Source organism: Pocillopora verrucosa, chromosome 2 (assembly GCF_036669915.1).
Source record: "Pocillopora verrucosa isolate sample1 chromosome 2, ASM3666991v2, whole genome shotgun sequence".
Taxonomy (NCBI): domain Eukaryota; kingdom Metazoa; phylum Cnidaria; class Anthozoa; order Scleractinia; family Pocilloporidae; genus Pocillopora; species Pocillopora verrucosa.
The window spans coordinates 7913006-7939034 of NC_089313.1; the positions used below are offsets into that span (position 1 = coordinate 7913006).

The following is a 26029-nucleotide window of genomic DNA, read 5'->3' on the forward strand; positions in this document are numbered from 1 at the left end:
GTTACAGGCAGAAAGGAGGTCAGGAAAAGCCTTGCCTGCAAAAACCCCGAAAGGAAAAAATAAGGAAGGAAATCTGGGTAGGAGCCATGGCTCAAGATCTGAATAGTCCATCCTTCGAAGGCCACGCTGCTAAAACAGAAATGAAAGCACTCACTACTAAGTGCACTATGGTGAAAAAAAATTTAGTGAATAAAGAAAAAAGTCTCTTGACAAATATCTAAACAAAGCACTTAAAGAAATTGGTGCCAGCCCAGAGTCTTAACCCGCGTGACAAACCTCTCTTGGTTCTCATCATGCCCCATGATACACAGAACAGGCCTAGTCCTCTTTGCTCTCGTCCCGCAGAAATGTTTCATTTCCCACTGATCCATATTCACTCAATCGTCGGAAATTACATTAGGAATCAATTACTTAATCCTGTGCCGCTTCCAACATCACCAACCTCCTTCACTCTGCTCTTATTCGGAACGGCCGCGGTAAGAAAGCTGGTACCTAAAGCAAACTCGAGCTACCCTTGGTAGCACTGGTCTGCACTTCGTTTTAAGAAAGCTTCCGCCACCTTCTCAATCAACCAGATGCAACACTAAGGCCCCACCCACGCTTACGGTTTTTTTGTTCGAGAACACAACACTTAACGCGTTTTTCTCATCATGCACATTGAAACGCCGGAAAAAATTTTTGGAAACGGAGTCTTTCGAAAATGATTTGAAAAGTTGAGGGCTTTGAAACTGCGGCATATTTTTCATAAGACAATTAAGTGAGAAAATTTCAGTGTACGAAAAATACGCTACGTACTGTTGGTTCCACCTGTGTTCTCTGCAGTTTTGGTTTGGACAATCGCCGAAAATTGATTGAAATGAATGGGTTTTCAAATGAGAAGGCAGTGGTATGGACAGTTAAGAGCAATATGAAAACGCTATCTAAGGTGAAAACATTTTTGCTTCAATTTGCTTGAGACGAAAACAGACACTTATGAAAACGTAAGCCCTAATACTAATTGCAACGGGAGGGAGGGGGGGTGTGGAGGACTTTTGGGGGAATCACGTGGTTGTAAAGGAGGGGGGAAAGGGGAAACAGTCGTCGCCAAGAGATCGAGTAAAAAGTGGGGACTATAGAAAATCAACTGCCAACGAGGAGGGGATCAAAAAAGATGTAACGCAACCAAAATGCTCCAACCCAACCCCCTCCCCCCGATCAGTCCCTTCGCCACCCGGGGTTTTCCTGGGCCTTAGGTCATTTCCTTATCAGTTACTTTGAGTTCTGGTTTCATCCTTAGTCAAATTTACTTTGGTTATGACTAGTGGTTTATGCTCTTTTGCTTTGATTTTCATGTTGGTCATCAAGGGCTTTCTCACTAGTTTTTGAAGCAAGTGGACAAAGATTTCTTGAAGAGTAATGACATGGTTTGCTTGCAAATTCTGGATGGAGGAGTGCTACCAACTTCATAAGTTTGTTTGATAAAAGATACAATAAATTAGACAAATAGCTGGAATACTCATAACGGTACGATTACTATAATATGTTTAATTAACTAAAAAAATGAAAACATCTGAACACAACATAAGGAGATTCACCTCTACAATGTCTGATTTGGCTAATTACAGTAAGATTAATACAGTAAGCTATCCTATATAAAGGTGTAGTCTGATGCAAAATTCGACTTATTGATATAAAATAAGGCACGAAAAAGAGAGCAATACTTTATAATGCATTCTAGTAGTATAGATAGTATGTATGTACAGCCAGCAAATCTTTAAACCGTGAGTTTATTTCTGTTTTTTTCCTCCAGCCTTCTTCTTGGCTGGTTTTTTTCCTGCTGCAGGTTTCACCATCTTCAATGGCTTGGACTGCTTGCTGACTGCCACTTGGGTGAGCTCTTGCTCAATATTTGCTTTGATGGTTACCTCAAGAGCCTGGTAATTTAAATGAGAGATAAAACCTTTCTTAGAGACTTATTACAGATTGTCTATGTGAATGAAAACGGACCTTCTCATGAGTTCTGAATTTTTGGGAGGATGGCCATTTTGGAAACAACCACACATAGGAGGTCTGGGATGAACTGCTAAAGGGTCTGGTATTAGCAGCCAATACAAAAGTAAAGTAGACTGCAATCACTTGCCGACAATAGCAAAAGTCCTTTTCCTTTTCTATCATCTAAGCAAGGTTCTGAAAAACTCTTATCTCCAGACCCTCTGTGAATTGTTGCAAACCTCATACTGGAGTGGTTTTCAAAATGGCTAACACAAAACAACCACAGAACTGAAGGTTGATAAGTTCACCTGGTGAGACCTCCCTGTGGTTTAACCTTTCCTTCTCCATAACTCAAAGAAAATCCTCATAACTACCTCTCATACTTTTCTTACTAAGTTTGTTCAGAGAATCTGGTTTTTGGATTCAATAGTATTCTCCTAGTGAATATTTTTTACTACTCTCATCACTTGGCTGCTTGATATTGTATTCTTATTGTAAGGAGAAATTCTGTCTTGGTCACTCTTGGGAATGAAAGGGTTCAGAATCATTTAACCATTTGCACCATAACATCAGTATGCACATTCTCCTTACTGTTCTTTATACAATCTCTAAGGTGCTGACAAGGAGAATTTGTTTCATAATCCTAAGCTTCTCTAGTTTTACCCTGTCAGCGTTCTAGATAGACCCTTCAAAATTAAGTTAGGGAAAAGATCTTTAACGTGCTACAAAGTGGACACTAGGATGGATGATATGCAATATTCAAGCTCACCTAAATCTAATTTTCAGGATTTGGTTGCCAAAGTGAAAAATTTAGTTGCATTGGCGCCTGTGTTAAGTGCAATTTCACTCTCTGATTAAGTCAAGCCAGGTCTCCACAGCCCCCTGATTTTTTCCAAACACTGACTACATTGTTAATGAAAATGGGCCTTAACACCTAAAGAAACCATTTTTGGAACTAAGGTTCCTGGCTACTTCTACATGCACTTCAAACCAACTCTTTCCCTACAAGTGATTACAGACCATGAAATTTTTCAGTGAAAAATAAATTTCTCACTGTACAACCTGATTAAAGCATAGGCCATGGGAATAAAGTGGGTACGTTTTTAAAGAAACAATGATGCTGCATCAGTGGGGGAGTACAACAAGATAATTTGGTTTTATCAACTGAATTGAGAATGTAAATTGGCCTCTGTAAAGATTTTCTAAGCTGATGTTTCAAGCGTTAGCCCTGTTTCAGTGCCATGTGGACTGTTTATTGAAGCCACAATGCAGCCCTTGATATGGTATGCATTTAAAAAGAAAAACATATTCATATCAGAAACCCCTATAAGCAGACATCCTTGCCACCAGAGGAAAATATGCTCAAGTGAACTGTTTACTTAAAGGAAGTTTGTTTAAAATAAAAGGGTTCTCAAGTGGTTTAGGATCTGGATCACTTTTTTCTTACTTCCAATACAATAATTTAAAATTTCACAGCAGTTCATTACAACTACCACTCTACATCTGACATTAACAACAATGCTATTGCACGGGTAGCCATGCCGCATCCAATCCAATCAACAACTCCACAAATTCAAGCATTGGTTGAGGTTATTCACAGTATTTTAAATTAACAAAAGTTTGATGGTTTTAGGTTCCACAGATATTTATCGTTTGTGATTATAATTGCGTAGATTTTTCGTTGCCAAAAAGCGTGCAAATAAGAAATTTTGTCGCTAAACATACCTAAATTTTGCTTTTGAATTGAGGTTTCTTAACGGGCTGTAATTATTAAATTTTTATAAGCAAGAAAAACGCGTTTTCTTCGTTTCAAAAAAAATCTTCATTATATTTATATCAGGCAAAGTAAATGTAATTTTAACATCACAAAACATCGTGGATTCGATTTTGTGACAAATACGCCAGTTCTTACACGGATAAAATAACGAATTTATCAGAAGAAAAATCAACAAGCTCTCAATCCGATAAACTCGGCAATGAGCGTCATATAAAGCTGGGTGTGTGCTAAATAGTAATTACACTACAGCAAAAGAAAGAGTTGAATGTATAAAATGTCGGTGAATAATATAACCTACACAAGAACCAGTTTACAAAATTACCTTCTTTACTTTCTCCGCTTTGACAGTCGTCTTCTTCTTGGGAGCAATAGTTCTTGCTGACAAATCAAAAGAAAAACAGAATAACGTATCTGAGATTTTGTTCGAATTCTATTCTGCATGCGACGCAAAAACCTGAAATGTGTTCTCAAAAAGATATATGTTAAGGGTGCGATCAAAAGACATGAAAGTTCCTCTAAGAACAGCCTTTGATATCATTCTAAATATTTTCTTTAAATAAAGTACACAAATAAATCAACTTTATTTTTTCTTGATTTGAAAAGCGCGCACAACAACAGCGTAGCAGTTACAGACGTTCGATAGTGTTACTTCCGTCACAACACTTTCAAATTAGTACTCTATCTTCGTCCATGCCACAAATATTTTAAACTTACCTCCCTTCTTCGGACCAAGAGCCTTTTTCTGGTGTTTTTTCGTCGCTGTGGCCTTCTTAATTTTCCCCTTTCCTTGCGCCATGATTCTAATGTTTCAACCGTCGAACCGCCTCGAAGAACCGCCGATTACTAACGCTCCTTGTTTACTATTGAGCCTGCGAGTTACGCGTCTATCGTCAGTGGCTCCAGACTCGGCCCAGTCTGTTACTACTTTTGTTGGTCAACTTCGCGCGAATTTAATTGAGAGGCGGTCAGTAGATCTTCTCAGAGTTTCTCTACCAAATGCATGGAAAAGGGTTGTGGATAACTTTCTATTAATGCAGCGAGAGCTTTGTACGTTCCCTCTGGCTTCAAATTACCTGCATAAATTGTCAAATGCAGGCTATATCACCGTTGATGACCTGAAAGATGTGACGCCAACTGAATTAAGTGAAGGCAAGTCTCGGTTAGATTGTTCACTTTGTTTCCACTTGTGCTTTTTGACCAACCAGCCTATGCTTCTTTGTTGTCTCGTGACTGTTCAACAAACTTCTCGCTTTCAAACATTCAAATCAAACATGAAGATGACAAAAGAGCTCGAGTGGATGGGGTGTGGGTTGTTTTGAGAACAAAAAGTTGGAGATCTTAAAAGGGAGCAGGGTAACAAGACGGGGAATTGTATGTGTGAACTGCATGATAAATTGTAATCAAATATTTGTGAATTGATTCAATCTTGACCCTTTGACTCCCAAGATCTGATTGTTAATTCTCAACTCAAGCTGTTACACCTGCATATCTGGTAAAATTAGTTATGGAGTTAAGAAAACAGGAAATGAGAATATTCAAACTTATCCAGAAGAATTTTTTTATCTTGCCCTAATACCAAATTCTTGTACCTGATTTACAAAGAAGAAGGGAGAATAAACCATTAAATTTTTGGAGTCAAACGGTTCAAAGTACTGAAGAGAGTAAGGTGTTATACCAAATTGACACTCTTAAGCTGTTTTTTTTTTTTTTGGCCTGTTTTCTGAGTTTGTTTTGAGGATAGGTAGATGTGTTTCTTATCTGGCACTATTTAGAAAAAGTCTACTTCCCATTGATCATTAGATCTGGGAATTGATAAAGAAGAATCTCTTAAGATAGTTCAGACTGTGCGAAGCACTAAAGACTCCTCACAATCCTGGAACAAGAAGCCAACCATCAGTGGGAAACATTCATCAAGTTCCATCCCAGGAAGTACAAATGCCTTTGACCTTTTGCAACAAGAGCAGTTTGCTGGTAGTATTGTCACTTTCTGTGAAAAGTTTGATGACATGTTGGGTGGAGGAGTACCAGTTGGTAAAATCACAGAGTTCTGTGGAGCACCTGGCATTGGAAAAACTCAGATAGGGTATGAACCTAATATTACAGTAATTTTTAAGTTACAATTAAGTTCTTATGGAATAATAATGTTACAGTATAATTTAACAGACAGAAGGAATACTACAGTCCTACAGGCTTTGGATCAATACCTGTGGGATATCATAAAACCTGCACTGAGGACTGAAAAGCAACATCACCGTCAAAAAAACCATAACTTCTTGAATCACCACTTCCATTTCAATAAAAGCTCCTGTTAAATGTGTGACCCTTGTTATAATTTTTTTAAATATAATAAGCATCAGTAAACTGCTAGAGGTAAGCATGTAATGGACTAGGATCCCTGACCCTGGAGGGGTAAAAACACTCCCAGTCACTTTGCGCCATGGAAACAAACCGGAATAAGCTCAGGCAGTGAGAGATGACTCGCATTTAATTCATTTTATTCTACTTTCTCTTACTTGTAAATCCTTTAAATTTGTTGTGATTGCCTCTCTTCATTTCACCTTATATGGAGCCAATTGATATGTTTGTATTTCTGGTGATTTCATGTTTTTTGTATGGACTACTGACCAACAGGATTTAGTTAAATCCTTTTTCCAAACTATCAAATGGTTTTAACATTTTTTTTTTTCAGAATGCAGCTAGCTGTAGATGTTCAGATACCTGATGAGTTTGGTGGACTCGATGGAGAAACCATTTATATTGGTACAATCATATTACTTTTTATGTTTCAGAGGCATCATTTTTTCTAGTGTCCTCAGCTTTTTTATTAATATTTTCTTGCAACATTTCAGATACTGAGGGAAGTTTTATTGTTGAGAGAGTGTTAGACATAGCAACTGCAGCCATAAGGCATATAACAAATGTAGTCCAGTCTTCTGATGCTGATGAAACAGGTACTGAGGCATTACATTTTCCGTGAAACTGTTTCCTTTTTGACTGAAGTGGGATAATATTTAAGTCTTACAAGCCTTGATACCCAATTCTTAGCAAAAGCTTATCTTAGATTTCTTGCCAGTAACCCTTTGCATCCTAACATCAGTGTGCATATTCTCTACACTGTTCTCTATTCATTTCCTAACATGCTGACAAGGAGAATTTGTTTAGGAATGAAGATTTGCTATAGTTGGTGAACATTTCCTTTATTCTTGTGACCTTTACATGTGATTCAGGGGTAATACTGTAAGGAGTGTTACACTACTCTTGTTGGACAGGATGCTTCTCCAATTGCAGCTATCCCTGAGCTTTCTTACAAATGTTTGCCCAAGAACACAACAGAGAGAGTGACCCTGACAAAGGCTAGAACCCAAACCTCTATTTCTCATGTCTAGTGCAAAAACTAAGATAGAAGCAGCCACATCTCATTGTATATGATTATGAGAGTAGCTGAGCATGTAAGGGACCCAAAGTGAATCTCAAGGTCTTATTTTAAATTACTCAACTAGTGTCTCTTCCTACCAAGAAATAAAAACTTCCTTCACTTCAATACCCATGTCTGGCAAAGTTGTGAAGCTGACAATCAAAGTTATTGGACAAAGAGACCTTTGCAACTTGGATAGTTCCTGAGAGGATCTTTATGCAGATTAAAATAAAACAGGAGTGCTTTGTTCATTAATTTTCATCTCTGTCTTTTCATTACTGTTGCTGACCAGAAAGGGGTCTGCTAAATGAAGCCTTAAAAAAGTTTCACATGGAAAGCATCTTGTCAAGGATCTATGTGTTCAGATGCCATGACTACATGCAACTAATAGCATTGTCCCATGTTTTACCAGACTTCCTGGAAGAACATCCCAAGGTAACTTAACTCAAGGAAATTCAACCAAAGGGTGAATCAATAAGAAACCAAAATATGAATTGCATTAAAGGGTGAAACAACACAGGCAACTTTGGACTTGGGGTAAGGTTATTACCAAAAAAAGGGGGGGGAGGTGTGTGCCAAGACCCTCAATAGAAGGCAAGAACTAAAGTGACCTATGCCAGACTTTCCTGCTAAATGCTCACAAATGAATCAATGTCTCTCTCATAATTTGCACAAATTGTGTAGTAATTGTTGAAGTCTGATGGAGAGCAGTTTCTATGAGGGAATGACTTTTTTAGCACAGATTTCCCTATTCTATACTGATGGACATAATGAAGACAAAATAATGTTTCTAAAATTTCTGAATCTGAAGGTTGTAAATTTTTTTTGGAGAGAAATGTTTTTAATATTTTTTAATCTAAAAGTTGCAACACTACTCCTCCTCTCTGCTCCCCCCCCCCTTCCCTCCACCTCCCAAGGGTGGTATAATCTTAAATGTGGCCAGAGTTAGCAGAGGGTACTGATGTGGCCTAAAAAAAGAACCTCTGAGGGTATACAATATTTGCCACAATTTATGGGAATTCATCAAAGTGGTGTAATTACCCCCCTCCTTGCACAATTTTTGTAAAGTTCTTTGTTGTTTTGTTTGGTTTTTGTTTTCTTATTTCAGGTGAAGCTCATTGTGTTGGATAGTATTGCATTTCACTTCCGTCATGACTTTGATGATCTTGCTTTAAGAGCAAGACTGCTGAATGGCTTGGCACAGAGCTTTATAAAAATGGCGTGTGAACGGCAGCTAGCTGTAAGTAAAGAACTTGAAGCATGCGCCACTTTCTCTCAACCAATCAAATGCAAAACTTCCAACAACTTGCAACTTGGTTACATGTATTTTCTTTCATTTCGGGCAGTTTGCTTGATTTTGATCTGGTTTTACAACAGTTGCTAGAACTGCACATTACACAGTCAAGTAACTGGTTTTCAACACGAGAGTATAACGTTTTCCCGAATAGTAGTTCAAGATCTCTTTTTTTTTTTTTTTTGTTTATATTTGTTTGTTACTTGTTTAATTTGTATTTCAGCAGATGTAATTGTTTAGCTAAGCTTACAGAAAAGATGTCATTTTTTGTGAGTGTGTTTTTCAGGGGAGCTGAGGCAACATAAAGGGGTGAGATGCGCTTGCCTCGCTCTTGCCCATATCGCCTGATAAAAGCCAAAACAAAAAACTTTTTTTGCAAGCTTGTTTCTCCGTAAATCAGCCGGCTTTGAATAGTAGATGATAACTGTCTAAGTTCCTGTTGGGTTTATAACTTATGTTAGGCAATTTATTACGCATGTATTAGGTGGACAGCTAGTATTATGACTTGTAAGTTATACCCTAAGGAGCCAATGTTTTTGGTTTTTTTCGTGCCCCACACAGGTAGTTTTCATGAATCAGATGACCACTCGTGTCAAACCCACTCAGCTAGGCCAGTCACATCTGATACCCGCATTAGGTGAGTTGCCTTTAAACGGTAGAACAGCTAACCCCCCTGTTCAGCATAAATCAAACTGGAGTTGTTAATTTGTTGATTGCAGGTGAAAGCTGGGGTCACGCCAGCACGATTCGTGTGGTGTTGTACTGGGAAGATAACCAGAGGTACCGACTACTGTGTCACGAACTGTATAGTATTAAGTAGAAATAGTTTTTTACTAATTTTTTAAAGTCTCATAACTGCACACAGTAGAAGGGGCTGCAAAGTGAGTTTCTGCGGATTGCTAACCACTTCTAGAATCTTGCATCTCAGATTTTGCTCGTGAAATTGAGGGTTTTGATTCGCTTTTTTCTTACTAAAGGTTTGCCAACTTGTACAAGTCGCCTTCACGACAGGAGATGATAATTCCTTTTCAAATTACGGTAAAATGAGATACTGTATACTCTTTTACTTGAATAACTGTCAACTTAAGCTTTGCTTATCGTGTTTCTGTTGGCCTTTTAACTCCCACGATCAGATTCTGACATCTACACATTTCCTTGTGAATAAGTTATGATTATTTGGTGTTACATCAAACGAGCAACTTCTACCTGATAAGTCTGAGTGTCATCACCTGTGTTGACGAATGTATGGACAATGAAGGTAAAAGTTACACGTTATTCACTTCCGGGAATAATAGTGTACATGAAAAAATTACGCGCTTCAGATTGGCTGAAAACGAGTACATTCTCATGTATCACAAGACCAAAGTTATAATACGAGTGTAAATTACAAATAGTGCACGCGCGCTTTTAAAATTTCGTCTGTCTTGACTTTCGGCGATTGTTGTCATGTACATTATTAACAAGTAATAACATGATTCAGTTTGGTGGGATAAGCACTTGTAAATGTTTCAAAGACTACGGACTCGTGCAATTTTTGTCTTTAAGAAATTTACCCGTGCTTATTTACAACAAAGTGCACTCGAAATCATGTTGTTACCTATACTTGATGAGTAAATTATATTAGCGCAAAAGTCATTCTTGATTAATGCCCCTTTCCATGATTACCCTTTTTCGTGTTTTTCTACACTAAAAAAGAAAACGAGTCTAGCTCATTATGTGAGGGAGACACTTGCAGTTTTCAGAAGTTTTTTTTTTTTCACTCCGTTCTCTCTTTCTACCTTTTATCAACTCGTTTGGAAATATATACTAGTGCTGTTAATGCAACTGTGGGGAGATTCAATTCATATTTGGTTTGAGTGCTTTTCGATTGATTTTCATAAAACCAAACCCAAAGTAATCGCAATGGCCAATCAGGAGTAAGGAAAAAACTTTTAAGAGCCAATGAGAACTTTACTCAAAGTAAAAACAAACCAAACTCCCTAAAGCGCGGGAAAACGCAGGCGACCAAGCCGCGATTGGTTTTTAGTTTTGCATCTGGTTGGTTGAGTGGGTGATGCGAGTTTTCTCCACCAAACGCAGAGCGAAGTAAAGCAATGCAATCTAGGACTACTTGTTCTTTATGCGGTAGTCTTTCGAAGAGTGTGCTGGAATGGGTGGAAACTGGAATCAACAGAAACCATCCCAATATATCTACTTCCCTCAAGAATAGCTAGGCTAGGGTCCTGTTGAAAGAATTTCATGCACGTTATGCTTTCCTTCATTTGATTTTAGGCTGACGGAGTGCGTGACTGTTTCACCAATACGCTCCAACAGAGTCACAAGGACAGTAAAGAAGCCCAGTCAGACCAGCATAGTGTACCATATGAAGGAGAAGAAATTGCAAGTTCTGTTGCTAAGAAAAGACGCCTGAACGAAGTGACTTGAGAATAAAATGATATGGTTTTATGAAAAATTGATCCTCGTAAATAAAAAAGAAATACATCCTATTTTGCTATTTATTGATCTAAGACGTGCAACGGCTTCTGTCTTACTTTCCGCGATAAGTTGGCCAGTAAACTTCCATGTTAACCAAGGCAGAATTTCTCCTTACAATATCGATACAATATTACACAGATTACGGGGAATTGAGTACTTGATCTAATGCCAAATTCTCCAAATTAACATTATAAGAATTTTATGAGAGAGAATTTGGAGAATTACTAAATAATAAGATTTTGGGAGTGAAAAGGTCAACGTTTTGTTTGCGCTCTCTTCTTTATTGTGGATGAAACAATCTGTAAAGTACGATTTACATTAGTTATTTGTCCTGTCGAAATTTGAGTGAGAGATGACCAGCATCTCTTAAAATGTTAGTAAAATACAACTCTCTGCTAGTATATTAAAAAGATAAGCAACGAATTTTTGGGAACACGAAAATAACCCTTCCAATATTAAAAAAAAAACGTGGTCTTCGTGGAGGGAACAAATAAAGTCATCTACCAGGGTAATCCAGCCTAAAATCCTTCAGGAATTCAACCCAAGGCAAATACCTACAATACCTTGCCAACTAAATTCGCGCTTCCCTAATGGCGCATATGCACCCCACTCATAGTTAAATAAGTAAATGAGTTGTTTTTTCTCTCTTTTGTACCTTGACCCTTTTCGGTCTAATGTCGGTGTTCAGATTCTACACACGGTTCTCAGAACATTTCCTATGGTGCTAGCACGGAGAATTTGTTTGACAGTCCACAGCGCTGCCGATCACTTTCTTTATTCATTTGGCCTTGATTTTTGATACAGCGGCGAAACTGTAGAAGAAATCTGATGCGTGACACCCTTAGGGGCTAACGGAGGCTTTAGTTCAAAACGTAGTTGTCAAAGATGCGTTACAGTTTTAGTCTCCGCGTTTGCGTGACGACCGTTTCGTACACTTTAAGAAGTCTTTGCGTTGCCTTTCAAAGGCAATCAAGCTTACTTAAGAATTGTCACAGATCAGAGTATGTGAAGAGGTAAAGTTATCGCCGGAACCATATTATTTTCCATTGATGAAACTGGTTTTTCAAAAATCTCACAAATAAAGTTGCATATCGGTGGGATGACGTAATTAGCACATGACGAAGCAATTTGCGTAGCAATTCCAATCACACCGGCATTACGTAACTTCCATTTCGGCGGAAACTTCCCTTCGGACTTAGAAATGACTTTCTCGTGTTCACAACTAAAAACAAAAGCCTCTGCCTGTGCTCCTACTGAATCAGGAAACAAATTGACCTTTGGAGTGTCGGTAACGTTCATGCGCCCTTCGGAAATCACGGGACCGAAATTGACCTGAATAGTCCTTATCGGTACATATCAGTTTACCTTTGGTTGCAATTTTTCCTTTAACTACCTGTCTTTTGCAGTACAAACTAAGGTAAAATACAGCAGTTTGCAAGCGGTTCTTCGTCCCTCGTACGATAACTTTCTCATTTGACGGCGGATATAGTACCATCGGTCACGTAATTAGAAACATGGCAAACGGGGAATTTGCTTCAAAGGGAGCTTGTTGTGTTGTTGGTTGTAAGAAAATTGCTTTCCTTCTAACTTTTGGAATTTTGCTCGTGATAGCAGGAGTAACTCTATATTTTGAGATGGATCGCTATATTCAGAATAAGATAAACGATAATTTAGTGCTCAAACCAGGTTCAAGTGTTACCAAGGAATGGATAAATCCTTCAGTGCCAATATACCTACAATTCTATATTTTTGACATATCGAATCCAATGGAGGCGAAGCAAGGAAAGCGACCGTACCTTGTTCAGAAAGGTCCGTACTCATACCGAGAGCACAGGCCGAAACAGAACGTAACATGGAATTCAAATACAGAAACAGTGACTTACAATGAGAAAATGTCGTTCGTCTTCGATGCAGAAACATCGTGTGATACTTGTGATCCCTTTACTGATATCGTAACTACAGTAAATATTCCATTAGTTACATTGGCGGAAGCAGCTGGTAAATTACCAAAGATTGCGCGAGACGCTATATCACTTATCTTTGATGGTTTTCAGGAGAAACTGTTTACAAAAAGGCGCGTCCAAGATTTACTTTGGGGTTACCCTGATCCAATATTCAAGGAGTACAATGATTTAAGGGACGATCTTCCAAAGTTTTTGCAGGAATATCTTCCTGAGGTACCTTTCATAATAGCCCTTCAACAGAATAACACTTATGACGGTGTGACCAGTGTATTTACTGGCAAGACTGATATCAGCATGTTGGTGCACTGGATGGATTGGAAAGGTATGACAAAGCTCCAGGTTTGGAAAACCAGGTATGCAAACATGATAAATGGAACAGATGGCTCTCAATTTGCTCCAGGAATAAGCAAAGATGATACACTGTATGTGTTTGTTACACAACTGTGTCGTTCACTGTACTTTACTCATGAAACAGAGAGTGATGTCCATGGTATTGAGGCCCTTCAATTTACTGTCCCTTCAAAGGCCTTTTTGAATGCCACTGCAAATCCAGACAATGAAGGGTTTTGCACAAAAAAATGTTACCCATCTGGTATTTTGGATATTGGTGTATGTCAGCCACCCTCCCCTATAGCGATACCCCTTTTTATTTCAGCACCACATTTCTACTTGGGGGACAAATCCCTTCTCAAGCCACTAGAAGGTCTTTCTCCAAATAAAGCGGATCATGGCACTTTTCTTAACATAGAACCTCACATAGGAATATCATTGTGGAGCAGCAAGCGACTTCAAATCAATGTGAAAGTTGAACCTGTGGATGGCATTTCTCAGACATCTGGAATCCCAAGCATGTTTTTTCCTGTCTTGTATATAAATGAGACAGCAACTATTGACAGTTCAACAGCTGAGAAGCTGAAGAGTCAGGTGCTATCCAAGTTCACTCTAGTTCATGCCATTGAGCTGGGTGTGGTTTCATTGGGAGGTCTGCTTATCATCATTGCTTTCATTTTGTTCATTGTTCGTACTTTACATTTACGAAAAATGAGGAGGCGAATGCTTATAGGTTTAATCAACCGTGGTTCTGAAACAAGTCCTCTTTTGTCGTAATTACTATTATTATGAGATGAAGGATTTGTGGCACTGCTTCAACAGCAGTAAGGATGACAAATGTTAAGCAGTAAAAATAACTTTGATGTTGCTAGTGACAAGTTGTAAACAGTTCTTGAGAAATTGTTGCGTTTCAACTAATCATTTGCAACTCTCTTTTTCATTAGTAAAGTAATTAAATTGTAAAGTCAGTTATCTTCCCTATTTGGTTTTGGGAAAATTCTGTAGGTTTGTTAGGAGACTCTCCAAGGCATTCTTAATGTCCAGTTCTCTTTTAAAGGAGATGTGAATTAGGGAAGGAGGCAAAGTCCTGCAAAGCAGAGAATATTTTAGAAAGTGAATCTGAAGGATTGATAAAATTAATCAAAATTGTAATTTGTCAAAAGGTTTGTATAAATACTTATTAGTATAATAAGAACTGTCATCATGTTTCAGTGTTTGGTTAGGGAAACACTCATAGTTACCATTACATTCAGCTTTTTTAGAACTAATAAGCATTTTGTATGAAGAATGAAATGGAGATTATTTATATGAAGAGATATATTTTTATAATCTCAGTGATACATGGAAAAATTTAATTGAAAAATTAGTTAAGAGAATATGGTTTTTTATTATCTAACTACACAAAGAAGAGAACAAACAATGTGCAAATAGAGCACAGAAATCTTGTGATATTTTACAGAAAGTTATTTTGTACTGTAAAAAAAACCTGTTGAAGCGCTCAGCTGTGTGCCCTAGGCTTTTTATCTTCATTGTATTTCCCACCTTGTGAGAAATAGGCAGCAACACTTGGCAGGAAAATAGAGGTTGGATGATAAATAACTTATCAGACTTTTTGGTGTGAAGTATTGCTTAATATTTTTACTCAATGTTTGTATTTTGATTGGCCCCATGGGCTTGTCAAAATACGGCACAACTTGTAAAAATACTCAGCAATACTACAAACCAAAACATCTTATAAGATATACATATCAAGGTAACACCCTCTTGCAGATAAGTTGTCAATAATTTCTCATTATTTCTTCAGCTGGATAAAGTATGAAATTGTGAGGAGAAGCTACCTGATGATCATTTATGGAACAGAAAGGGTGTAGGGAAACCTCCTCAGGTGGAACAAAATTGGCATTAAATTGTCAAAAATAATATTTTAACTGTAAGTTAAATTTTTGGTCATAAATGGGAACAAAGTGTGAGAAAAATTTGTAACAGATATCAGCTGTTTTCTAACTAGAATTCTCTGTGTGTGCACCATGTTAAATTTTATAACGTCACAGTAGCTGCTATTGTCGGCATGACCCCCTAGGAACTCATGCAGACAAAAAAAATTAAGCTATCTCGTAATGATAATAGTGGAAACTGTTTTAACGTCATACAAACCAGAATGGGGCTTCCCAACAAATTCAGGCTTTAATGTTGCTTGTATTAATATGTGTTTAGTTTTTATACATTCTCGTTCTCGGTTCTCATTTCCAATTTTTCCAAACTAATCTTTTTAACACAAGACGTTTTTGTCATTTTAACAGCAATTTATTCAATTTTCTACCTTTGGAGGTTCCCATCAATACGTTTTAAAACTTTAAATGTTTGTTTGCTCATATCCATTAGTGAATCAGTTAGGATGAATTAAAATAAATACTTTTGCAAGTAAAACTTTGGAAGTCAGCAATCTCTCTTTGTTAATCTTTTTTTTGTCTATGGGTTGTTGGTGACCTTGTTGTCAGTGTCAGTGTCAGTGTCAAATTCTTCAAACTAGCATCACAAGAACCAAGTGGTAGACAGTAAGAAGAATTACTTAGGAGATCTTGGGAGTTGAAGGGTTCAACATTTTCAAAAAGGATCAGATAAGACAAAGACAAGATACTTTAGCCAGGAGTAATAGAGTAATACAGTTGCACTGTACATTTTTAACTGAAATCTTTCTCTGAGTTGTAGTAAAATTGGAATAAATTTTAACCGAAGTGGCGCAGATTGTTTTCACGGGGGGCCGGGGGGGGGGGAGTTGGAGTAAGGTTGTAAAAGACAAATTACTTGCGTCTGAAAGTTTTGTCCTCAGCATAATGTTTCTTTTTCATACTGACTAGATTTTTCCCAGCTCATTCACTTCTGTAATTTCGCTATCTGATTCTTCAAGTGTTGATTTTATGGCTATCAATAACTCGACAACGTATTCCGTGTCCCGAACACCCTAGGGACCTATGCAGGGAAGCTGTCTCATAAGTAATGACGCAGTTAAAACGCAAATTGCATTGTGGGAAATCAACATGTCGGTTCACATCTCGTGAGTTGGTACTAATAAGTAATTTCCGCCGGTCGACAATGTGGAAGTAAGAAAGTTATCAAGTGTACAGGCAATGGCTATGCAAACTGCTGTTGTCTATGGCCGTTTGATTGCTTCACATGCCAGGCAATTTGTGGCACCGCTTCTGAAACGACAGAGCTCTTCGAAGCTTCAACTCATCACCGCGAGTTGTGGGTTTTCAAAAGATCTTGCCCCGGGAAAAAGCAAATTCTTATACGGAGAAGATGCCTTCTTTATCGCCAATAATAGTGCTTCTGACGTGCTAGGTAAGATCTGTTTCCAAACAAATCGCGATCGTTTTGTCTATGGATGGCAAAAATGTGTACATGTTGAACTAAATCTGGCTTATGTAACACACAAATTGTCTGTAAACAAAGGCACGAGAAATTATAAAAAAAATGGTATCAGACGAAAACTAAAGCACTTGAGACCTTTTAGCTGAAAAAAATTTCGGCTCTAATGCAAGTCGTTTGGAAGAATTTAGTGAAAATGCAATATTTTGTGGTATTTTACCAAAGTTGGTGTCTGTGGCAATTGGGTTCGTTTCGGAGTAAAAAACAAATACATGTGCTCATACTGTGAGCCTGATTTCCTGTCGGACCTGTTGTTGTAATAGAGATTTCTTTCGCTTACTTTGGCACAAATGATTGTAGTCTAACAAGCGAAATTAGGAGTTGCAATTTTCTAAAATGCTGACATTTTGTCCGACCAATACAGTACGACAGAGACTCCTTTATTAAGTACTCCTCTGGTCTGGTTTATTATTTTTTGTATAATTCATTCTCTTTTCCGAAATTTAATTAAAGGTGCTTGCTATGCATTTCCTTTATTAAACAAAAGATGGGATTTTGATCGGCAGTGTTTAAGGTTTTTTCACTTAAAGCTGAGAAATTTCGGGCAAAAATGCGACTTTTCTGCCTTGAACCTCCACAGAAATTGTCCATTAGTACGAGCACAGTATTGTTCTTATTGTTAATTCAATACTGGTCCGCTTTCATGTTGACAATTTAATTCGTAATTGCTTCTTTCTGTTTCGTGCGAAGTTCTCTGTTTTCACAACAGTCATGATATTCTTTTGTCAATTCACAAATTTATCAATGTTTGTTTGAAATTCTTCATTATCAACTGAGGACAGCTTTTATTTCTACCACAAAAACTGACTCTCCTTGGCTTAATATAAGGACTTATGGTACTTCTTGATATTGACATAGTATGATTGACTGCGTACCTGAGGTTTTGTTTCAGCCCATTTGTGTTAATTACAGTTCACTCTTTTAATATTTTCCTTTATTTTGATTGGATTGAATTATTACTTGTTATGAAGAGTTGGCAGTGGTACTTAAGGCTATTTCTGTTCTGCAAATAGCGTTTGATATCAATATTTCAGTTGGTCAAAGCATACTTTCAGTAGCACTTGACTAACAAATCAAATATTGGTGCATGTTTTTTTGATGAGTTAGTGGAACTAACTATTTTGGAAGAGCAAATATCCTTTTGTATATTGGCTCTCTACTGTTTAAGCATAGTTTCATTCTCTTTTGACTTAAAGTTCTTGCATGTGGCAATTCTGTTGGCTGCAAAGACTTAGAAGGGATCATTAGGCAACACTGTGATGCATTCAAGATTTATGTATAATTAGTCATAGTCCTATTGATGTGAGATATTGATGCTGTGCAGTAAATCAGGGCAGACAAAGCAAGAGACTCAAGTTTGTTTTTTTTGTCAAGGTCATTTTTCAGCATACTTTTTTCAAATTCTCCACTTGAGGATGCAAAAATGTATATCAAATGTGACAATAAAGTGACTAATACTTCACAACTATATGGTACCTCTGATTATATAGTTATGCATGAGTTCACAACAAGAATACACAAGAACATTTTATGAGTGCAATATTCTCATCATATTTGTTTTAACTAGGTTATGGTGATATCATTTGTATGTACATATACTTTCAGGGCTAATAGAGTTTGTTCTAGAAACTAGCCAAAGAGGTTCCAATGAGCCTTTTTTTTTTATTATTTTTCCAGGTGGGAGAGTGGGGGGTTAAAAGGTGAATTAAAAAAGGTGTTTGAACATATTTGTATAGTGTAGTCAGTGAGGAAACAAAGAGGACTAAGGCACTAGAGTCAGTAATAGGTCATAAAGTTTAAAGTGAATGTTATATTGCAGCTTTCAAACTAGTCATGATTTCAGTGTGGATATTCTCCATACAGTTTTCTGTACTTTCCCTTTGTTTCGACCAGGAGAATTTATTTAATAATCAAGAGTTTCTTGATTGGGTGATCCTGAGACTCTGAGACAAATTTTATGTCGTGTTTTTTTAAATTGTGTAAATCACATCAATCTGTGCTCTTGAATTAACATGGTTTAATGTCTAATCTATTCATTATTTCCCATGCATGCAGGGGTTGCTGATGGAGTGGGTGGATGGCGTCAGTACGGAATTGACTCTTCTCTCTTTTCAAGTGCTCTAATGGAAAGCTGTAAAAGATTTGTGATAGAAGGAGGGCTTGAGACACCATCCCCAATAAATGTTATCAAAGCAGGATTTCAAGAGTTAACAGAGCATAAAGAGCCACTATTTGGTAAATGAAATTTTATGTAAAGTCTCCGGAAGCTTAATTTTTTTTCACCTAGATGAATTTTTATAATATTCTCCCAACCCACCCTCCCTTTGCTACTATATTGCATGTTAATATATACTGAAACAGTGGATAGCATCAAAGGTGTGCTCTGATTGGTTTTAGTTTGTATTAAAACACCTATATTCACCTCAATGTCAATGGTTGGCGGGGTATATTTACCTTGCTGCTTTGAAGCTTGAGAAACATCCACTTTGAGATGGCCTAAATAGTTAATTATCAATCATGTAATAACCTCTAAATGGGTTTGCGTTTAATTTTGTTTTATGCATTATTGAAAGCAATTTCGCTATTAATTTAAGAGGCCACAGCATAGTAATAACATTTCTCAATAGTTAAAAGAGGGGTTAAAAATAGTTACTACAGGAGACTTGACCATTTACCCAAAAAGGGTAGAAAGTTAAAAGCAAGGAAAATAATGGAAGAAGTTACTTCCTTTCTGTCTCAACCAGACTGTCATTCTAGGATACTTTGGAAGTAAAGTCTTTAAATGCCTGTTTCTGAAAGCAAATTTATTTTTACTAACTTCAGCCTTATCAGGTTATTGCAATGTAAGAGTTACATGCAAACATGAATGTTTATTCTTTTTTTAATCTCTTTCATTACTTCTTGCTAAAAATAGGTAGCAGTACTGCTTGTATAATGGTTCTGGACAAGAAAAGCCAGATGCTTCATTCAGCAAATCTTGGAGATTCTGGATTTTTGGTGATCCGCCAAGGTTCAGTTGTGCACCAGTCATCTGAGCAACAACATTACTTCAACACTCCTTATCAGCTGGCAATCCCACCCCCCGGACAAGCTGGAGCTGTCATAGAAGACAGGTTTGCATAAGGAAACTTGCCTGTGCGAATAGTGTTGTAATTGCTTTATATAATGGAGCAGTTATGAGTAAAAAGTATTTTTTATAAGAGTAATAATTGTACACTCATTCATTTTCATCATCAATTTAAGGTTTTTCCAAAAAACAAAAGGAGCCATTTTACAAGGCAAAATCATGTTTTAAAAGTAAAAAAAAGTAAAAATCAACATTTTGGTTTGGGTTTCATGTCTTCTTTTCATGTTTTTTTCTATGTTTTGAACCAATTTGCCTCAAGAATATTTTAAACTTCAAATGAAGAGGCATGGTGGTAAGCAGAGTAGCTAAACATCCAGCCCACTGGACCTTTTAGATTAGGATATTTGCCAGCCTTGGGTGGGTCATGACACTGTATCCTTCTGCATAACACTTTGTCCTTTTACTCTTAGAACAATTACATCTCTCTTTCCACCCAAGACTGTAAACAAATGCAGGCAAACTGTCATGGAAACATGTCAAAATACCCAAGGGGGAAGGGGAGGTGGTGGAAACATTTTTTTGGACAAACACTCTACCCCTGAAAATACTTGCTTGATACCTTAAAAGCTAATATTTATGTTTCTTATTGTAGCTTGGATGCAGCAGAGAGTACTTCCTTCAGTGTTGAACATGGAGATTTAATTGTGTTGGCTACAGATGGCTTGTTTGATAATGTATCAACAGAACAAATACTTGAGCAATTGTCACAACTTGAGGTGTGTTTAGTATGGTGTTCAAAGATAAGTGTACAGGAGATGAAGCTTAGAATGGAAAACAATTTTATGTTATGAGTTTACCATTTTTTTCACAAAGGTAATTTGGTTTTATCAACTGAATTGGTAATTTAAATTGGCCTCTGTGAAGAGTTTTGGAACATTATCCCTTGTCAGGGCCAATGAAAAGGTTTAGTCAGCTCAAGAACTTCTGTCCTTTGAGTGAAGTCTGTGTGCACTTCACATGCAGTAACACATACATATATAACTTTATAGCATGGTGGTGCTAATAACTGCAAAGAAAGAAAGTGAAATAAATATAAGTACACTAATATCTAACTGATGTTGATTTTATTTTTCCCTTAATTTTCCTTCAGGACCACAGCACAGAAAGTATACAACACATTACAGACTCACTGGCGAATTTAGCGAGAACCTGTTCATTTGATCCAAATTATTTATCTCCATTTGCCCAGCAAGCTAGAGGTGAAGGTATAAACATCACAGGGGGAAAACCAGATGACATCACAGTCCTTATTGCTGTAGTGTCAGAGATCAGAGAGGACATAGATACCTGATAATAATTCACCTCTCTTTAAAGAAGAAGTGATTGTACCTTCGCTACATCCACCTCTTGTGGTGCATTCTCTGGCTCACTCTTTGGTGAGCATTCAGTTATTTCACATACAAATACACTCTGTACACCTATACATCAGTTATTTCTTTAGTACCGCTAATTTCCATTATTGTATTTTCACAATCATGTAAGGGTAAATATTGAATAGCAATTCTATGAGGAGATGTATATAAACAATTGGTTTTTTTTGTTACTCATGTAGTGCATAGTGTAACTTGTAAATCTAGTCTATTTGTGATCTCATTCCACATGTCATCTGCATATCTCTAACCACCTCTTAGTTCACAGTCTTATCATGCCAGCTTTATAAAACAAGAACAGTTGCTTTTTCTGATCTTTTTCATTGTTCTATTTTGGTGGTGAAGGAGAGTTAATTTGGGTCAAATAATTTTACTTATGAAATGTTCAAGGCTTACAAATATTCTAAGTAATCTAGCCACATGTAAGCAATCATTAAGCATCATGTACTCAGGGGTTTTGATAGGTTTTGAAGAAGACAGCTGAAACTGCAAGGCAAGTGGCCAATGGAAGGTTGATCTTTACTCTGATATTGTTAGTTTCAGAGAAAATAGGTGGCAATTTGCTTCTCATAGAATTTAAATTTTCAGGGTTGCCAACTTGTATTGAAAACATTGTGTACCATATCTTTGACCAATCTTGAAAGTAGTGTTTGTTCCAGTAGATTTTCCCTTTAAGATTTTTCTGCATATTATAAGAAAATCAGGTTTACTTTTTTTTTTTATATATTAATCACATCTGTTTCAGGTACGAAGAAAATTCCAAGTTTTGCAAATTTTTCACAGTAAAACTTACTATTTGAGGACAAAATGTCAAGTGAATCACAGGTTTTGCTGAAAATTGACTTTAAAAAAATAATTGTGCATTTAGTGGTTATAATTATTATTTGACAAGTTGTGGAGTTTTTGGCAGCTAAGTAAAAGCATAAATGGAAACATTTTTTGTACATAGTAATGGTACATAGCAAGTACAAATTGGTAAATTTTGTAAGTATGAAGATGATTTAACCAAATGCTGTAAGGTTTGGTGTCCAAATCAAAGTGCAACAACTCCCTTAGTGATGATGAACAGCTATGGACAAACTTCTTTTACTATCTTTCCATCCCATTTTGCCATAAATTCAATTACCTTTTTCATACACTCTCTAGCAGAACATCGTCAAGATTTATAGGAAGTGTCAACTTTGTTATATTCATCAAATAACATTCAAATTCTCATGACTAGTCGAAAAAGAAATATATTTTTTTAATTTTTAACTACCTTGATACTGGTTTTTGAAAGGGTAAAACTATTTGGTTTCCTCAAACAAAGATGAGAAAACACCTGTTCTTTTCCTAGCATTTTCTTTTTGTGGTAAAATCATATCTCTCTCACGTTTGGGCATAAAGCAGCCCTTCTATGCTATAGTTGATTTGGTTCATTAGCTGCCAGTTATGACCATTTCAAGATGACTTATTTTTCCCTGTAACAGAAGTTTGACCATACTTAAAATAACAGAAAGTAATATATTGATCATGTGTAATTGCTTTACTTATAATGTGTGACAGAAACTTCTATAAAATTGCTTGGGGTATAAACTAAGATAGGAGGAATGCACTATGAACACTGTATAATTGTATAACAGACTTTAAGAAGAATTATTAATATGATCTTCAGAGAGAAAGGGTTAATTGATTGAGTGAAAGTACCATTATACTAGCACACTAATGGAACAAAGCATACCAACGATGAATAGAAAATTGGTGAGTCTGCTTTAAGTCTGGTGGTCATGCAGTGATTGTACCTGTGAATTAAATTATTCAGCTGCAGACATTTCTGCCTTTCTTTTTTTCTTTGAGTATAGTCTAAAAATTGTAAAGTTTAACTGTAAACAATTCAGGGTGTAAAGTATTAGCCATTGGTATGTATTTACTTTCAATGCATAATTTTGTCGTGCATATCTTGTAATAAAGAAAGTTAATAAATGGTTGTTTGATTTTCTGATCAGATATATGGTCTCCCCCTATCATAGATTGTATCTACCAGAAAAAATCACATGCTTCTGATTGGCTGAAAAGAAGTGCATTTTTCATGTAACATGAGTGCAAAGTTGCAACATGAGTGCAAAATACAAATAGTGCAAGCACGCTTTAAAAATTTGGTCTATCTTGACTTTCTGTCATGTTTTTTCATTTTCATCACATTCATTTTGAAATCACTGGTGATTCTTGAAATCTGACTGGCTCTCATTGGTGCAATCTTTTTGCCAATTGCACCATTTTTTGCTCTAAATTGCATTTTTCTTCCCAGTCAACAAGAAAACTTTACTAAGATACAACAACCAATTGCCTTTGTAAAGAAACTAATCAAATTGCAAGAAAATGAGAAAAGAACTTTGCAACTTTCTCCCAAACCAGCTCACTAGAGGATCAACAAAACATTTTTACAGTAAAGAATCCTGTATCTGATCAAATGAATTTTGTAGTTTCAAAATGGATGTAATAACTCCCTGTTGGGCAATTTTGGTCTGAAATCAAATTACGTTTGTGATTTCCGACCAAATTGCACTCCACTTACCCGGTAGTTCAATTACCGTTATAAACTATTAATAAGTGATAACGTGATTTCGAGTGCAATTTTGTGTTAATAAGCAAGAGTAAATTTTTCGAAGATAAAAAAATTGCATGACCCATGTACTAAACCTTGTGCTCCCCTTACCCCTCCCCACTGCCTCTGGTGTAAGAAAAAACAGACAGGAGGTAGGATAAGTGGGTTAAAATTTTGATAGAGTGGCATGATTCAGAACAAAGTCCAATTGCCTATGACACAATCCAAGTGAAGTCTTTTATTCTCTGCATAAATTTCAGTTTGAATGCCAAAATTAAGAATTTCTCCTGCTTTGCCGGCACCAGCATTAATAGTGCACCTGTCTTGACACTTCACACCCTATCATGGATATTCACATTCCCCGCACACCATTCTCTCTATCTTTCCTATGGTATTAACATGGAGAAAGAAATATTTGTTGGCAGTTCGTTTACCTTTCTGAATGTTTGAAAAAAGAAATGCATTTGAAACTGCAATAAACCTGCAAGACTCCTGGCCTTGAATTATAACACCACAAACCAAATAAAAAGAAAAAGATTTATTGGAGTCGACGTGCTTGGTAAGAGTGTGGGTTGAAACTAAAACGGTAAAAAAAAAAAGCAAAAAAGTTACAAGGTAAATTAGAGTAAAGAAATAACAAAATTGCAAAACGAGGACTGTGAAGTACACTTACATTGTTTTGGCCAGAGAAAACTTCTGAAAAGAGGACTGCGAAAAACGCGAAGAGGCTAGAAACAAACTGAACAGAACTGCGCTAAGCGCGGACCAAACTGAACTCACAAACTGTACTGACAAATTACGATATGAAAATACGCTAGAACATGCAGAAAATAAAACTATAGAAAGGCGCTAATGAGGATGAAACAGCACGGAAACGCTAACGAGGGCACGAAAACTAACAGAAAGAGATAAACACCTAAATTAACACCAAAAAAAAAAGACTAAACAAATGGACGAAAAAATGTTACACTTGGATCTTACAGCATTCACTTGTTACGTCACTTGAAGAAAGATTGAAAGAAAATGCAAAACTTCACTCAATAAAATTATTGATAAGGGCCTTGAAGATTTGTTTGAGGGGTGGAGACGAAGGCCGAGAGTGGAGGGGAGGGGAGGCGAGGCGAGGGGAGGGACTGAGAAGGAAGGAGAGGGAAGGGAGGGAATGTAAACGAGCTGAGGCGAACGAAAAACAGTTGACTTCTTTTCCTTGTAGAGGTAAAAATATAAACACTGTAATAATTATTAGATGTTCCAATGTTCATATTATTTTTACCTTTGCAAGTAGGTGGTGGGTGGGGTGGGGGGGGGGGATTTGGAGAATGAAATTGGAGGGGAAGGGCGGGAGAAATACGAGGAGAGGCGGGAATGTAAATACAAATTCCAAATTAATTACATTGAACAAGTCAATTCAATCAATTTGAGGAAAGCTTAAAACAAAATACAAAATTTCTTAAAATAAGCCGCCTTGATTATATACCTAGATAAAACATTGGTGTTAAGAACCAATTACAAAAAATACCTTTAAAATAGTTAAGCTACTTAAAATCACTTAAATACTTAAGCCGCCTTGATTATTTACCTTGTTAAAAAAAAAAGTGTCAAAAACTAATTACAAAAAAAAAAATTTTCTAAACTCATGATAGAAATAAGATAATTACAATAAAAAAATTAGCACTGAACTTATCATAAAAATAATTAAACAATTTCTTGCGAAAGACTGGTAAGGTGTTAGATTCCCTAATGCTGAGAGATAATTCGTTCCATGCGCAACAAACCCAAGTAAAAAAAAGAATTCTTAAAAGTTTCTGTACGGCTAAAGGGACTTCAAGTGTTAAATAATCAATATTTCTCAAGACTGGTTACGAGAACGGAACAATACATTTTCAAAAATATCTAAATCATGTATATTCTTATATAGAGAAAACTCAATCATGAATTACCCTACATTATTGTAAAGGTAATAAATTTAATTTACTTAGGCGCTCATATTCAGTGTACTCCTCACCGAAAATAATTCTCGTGGCCCTGCGTTCAATTTGTTCTAAGTTAGTAATGTTTCTTTTGGTGTAAGGTGACCATACTACACAGGCATAAAGAAAAAGCACATACGAGACAAATCTTATTAAGCTTTTTTAGTCCATTGGTGAAACAAGTGTCACTTCTCCATAACTGTAGTTTCTCTTTAAAAAATCATATTCATATTCTGCATCGACCATATCCATTTCAAAGCGATATTTAACAATTTCTTTATAAGTGCGCATTGGATATGAAATGGTAAATAGCCAACGAGGTG

General features: G+C 36.6%; 4 protein-coding genes across 4 annotated transcripts; 3 read left to right on the forward strand and 1 right to left on the reverse strand.

The window, feature by feature from the left end:
* Positions 1 to 1504: 1504 nt before the first annotated feature.
* On the reverse strand, positions 1505 to 4602 carry LOC131794018 (UPF0390 protein zgc136864-like). The gene is made up of 3 exons (XM_059111525.2): positions 4463 to 4602; positions 4071 to 4126; positions 1505 to 1913 (listed from the first exon to the last, which is right to left on the reverse strand). Exons 1-3 carry the CDS (start codon positions 4542 to 4544, stop codon positions 1767 to 1769), a joined length of 285 nt encoding a protein of 94 aa, XP_058967508.2. The 5' UTR covers positions 4545 to 4602; the 3' UTR covers positions 1505 to 1766.
* Positions 4603 to 4678: 76 nt separating this feature from the next.
* On the forward strand, positions 4679 to 10935 carry LOC131794002 (DNA repair protein RAD51 homolog 3). Its single transcript, XM_059111498.2, has 10 exons — positions 4679 to 4897; positions 5549 to 5831; positions 6438 to 6508; positions 6598 to 6699; positions 7456 to 7598; positions 8272 to 8403; positions 9019 to 9094; positions 9177 to 9237; positions 9435 to 9495; positions 10729 to 10935. The coding sequence occupies exons 1-10, from the start codon at positions 4780 to 4782 to the stop codon at positions 10879 to 10881; spliced, it is 1200 nt and encodes a 399-aa protein (XP_058967481.2). The 5' UTR covers positions 4679 to 4779; the 3' UTR covers positions 10882 to 10935.
* A 1135-nt stretch (positions 10936 to 12070) lies between these two features.
* On the forward strand, positions 12071 to 15862 carry LOC131794019 (lysosome membrane protein 2-like). The gene has a single exon (XM_059111527.2). The coding sequence runs from the start codon at positions 12447 to 12449 to the stop codon at positions 14001 to 14003; it is 1557 nt and encodes a 518-aa protein (XP_058967510.2). The 5' UTR covers positions 12071 to 12446; the 3' UTR covers positions 14004 to 15862.
* A 395-nt stretch (positions 15863 to 16257) lies between these two features.
* On the forward strand, positions 16258 to 23140 carry LOC131794020 (protein phosphatase PTC7 homolog). Its single transcript, XM_059111528.2, has 5 exons — positions 16258 to 16568; positions 18711 to 18890; positions 19570 to 19768; positions 20375 to 20498; positions 20873 to 23140. The coding sequence occupies exons 1-5, from the start codon at positions 16355 to 16357 to the stop codon at positions 21071 to 21073; spliced, it is 918 nt and encodes a 305-aa protein (XP_058967511.2). The 5' UTR covers positions 16258 to 16354; the 3' UTR covers positions 21074 to 23140.
* Positions 23141 to 26029: the final 2889 nt, after the last annotated feature.

Bases quoted from the DNA above. Each gene is read 5' to 3' on its own strand.
- LOC131794018 (XM_059111525.2), bottom strand. From the start codon at position 4,544: ATGGCGCAAGGAAAGGGGAAAATTAAGAAGGCCACAGCGACGAAAAAA. The intron at 4,127-4,462 runs GTAAGTTTAAAA...TTGATTTGTCAG, and splicing joins TCTTGGTCCGAAGAAGGGAG to CAAGAACTATTGCTCCCAAG. The intron at 1,914-4,070 runs GTAATTTTGTAA...TTAAATTACCAG, and splicing joins AAGCGGAGAAAGTAAAGAAG to GCTCTTGAGGTAACCATCAA.
- LOC131794002 (XM_059111498.2), top strand. From the start codon at position 4,780: ATGCAGCGAGAGCTTTGTACGTTCCCTCTGGCTTCAAATTACCTGCAT. The intron at 9,095-9,176 runs GTGAGTTGCCTT...TGTTGATTGCAG, and splicing joins ACATCTGATACCCGCATTAG to GTGAAAGCTGGGGTCACGCC. The intron at 9,496-10,728 runs GTAAAATGAGAT...ATTTGATTTTAG, and splicing joins TAATTCCTTTTCAAATTACG to GCTGACGGAGTGCGTGACTG.
- LOC131794019 (XM_059111527.2), top strand. From the start codon at position 12,447: ATGGCAAACGGGGAATTTGCTTCAAAGGGAGCTTGTTGTGTTGTTGGT.
- LOC131794020 (XM_059111528.2), top strand. From the start codon at position 16,355: ATGGCTATGCAAACTGCTGTTGTCTATGGCCGTTTGATTGCTTCACAT. The intron at 16,569-18,710 runs GTAAGATCTGTT...CCATGCATGCAG, and splicing joins TAGTGCTTCTGACGTGCTAG to GGGTTGCTGATGGAGTGGGT. The intron at 20,499-20,872 runs GTGTGTTTAGTA...ATTTTCCTTCAG, and splicing joins AGCAATTGTCACAACTTGAG to GACCACAGCACAGAAAGTAT.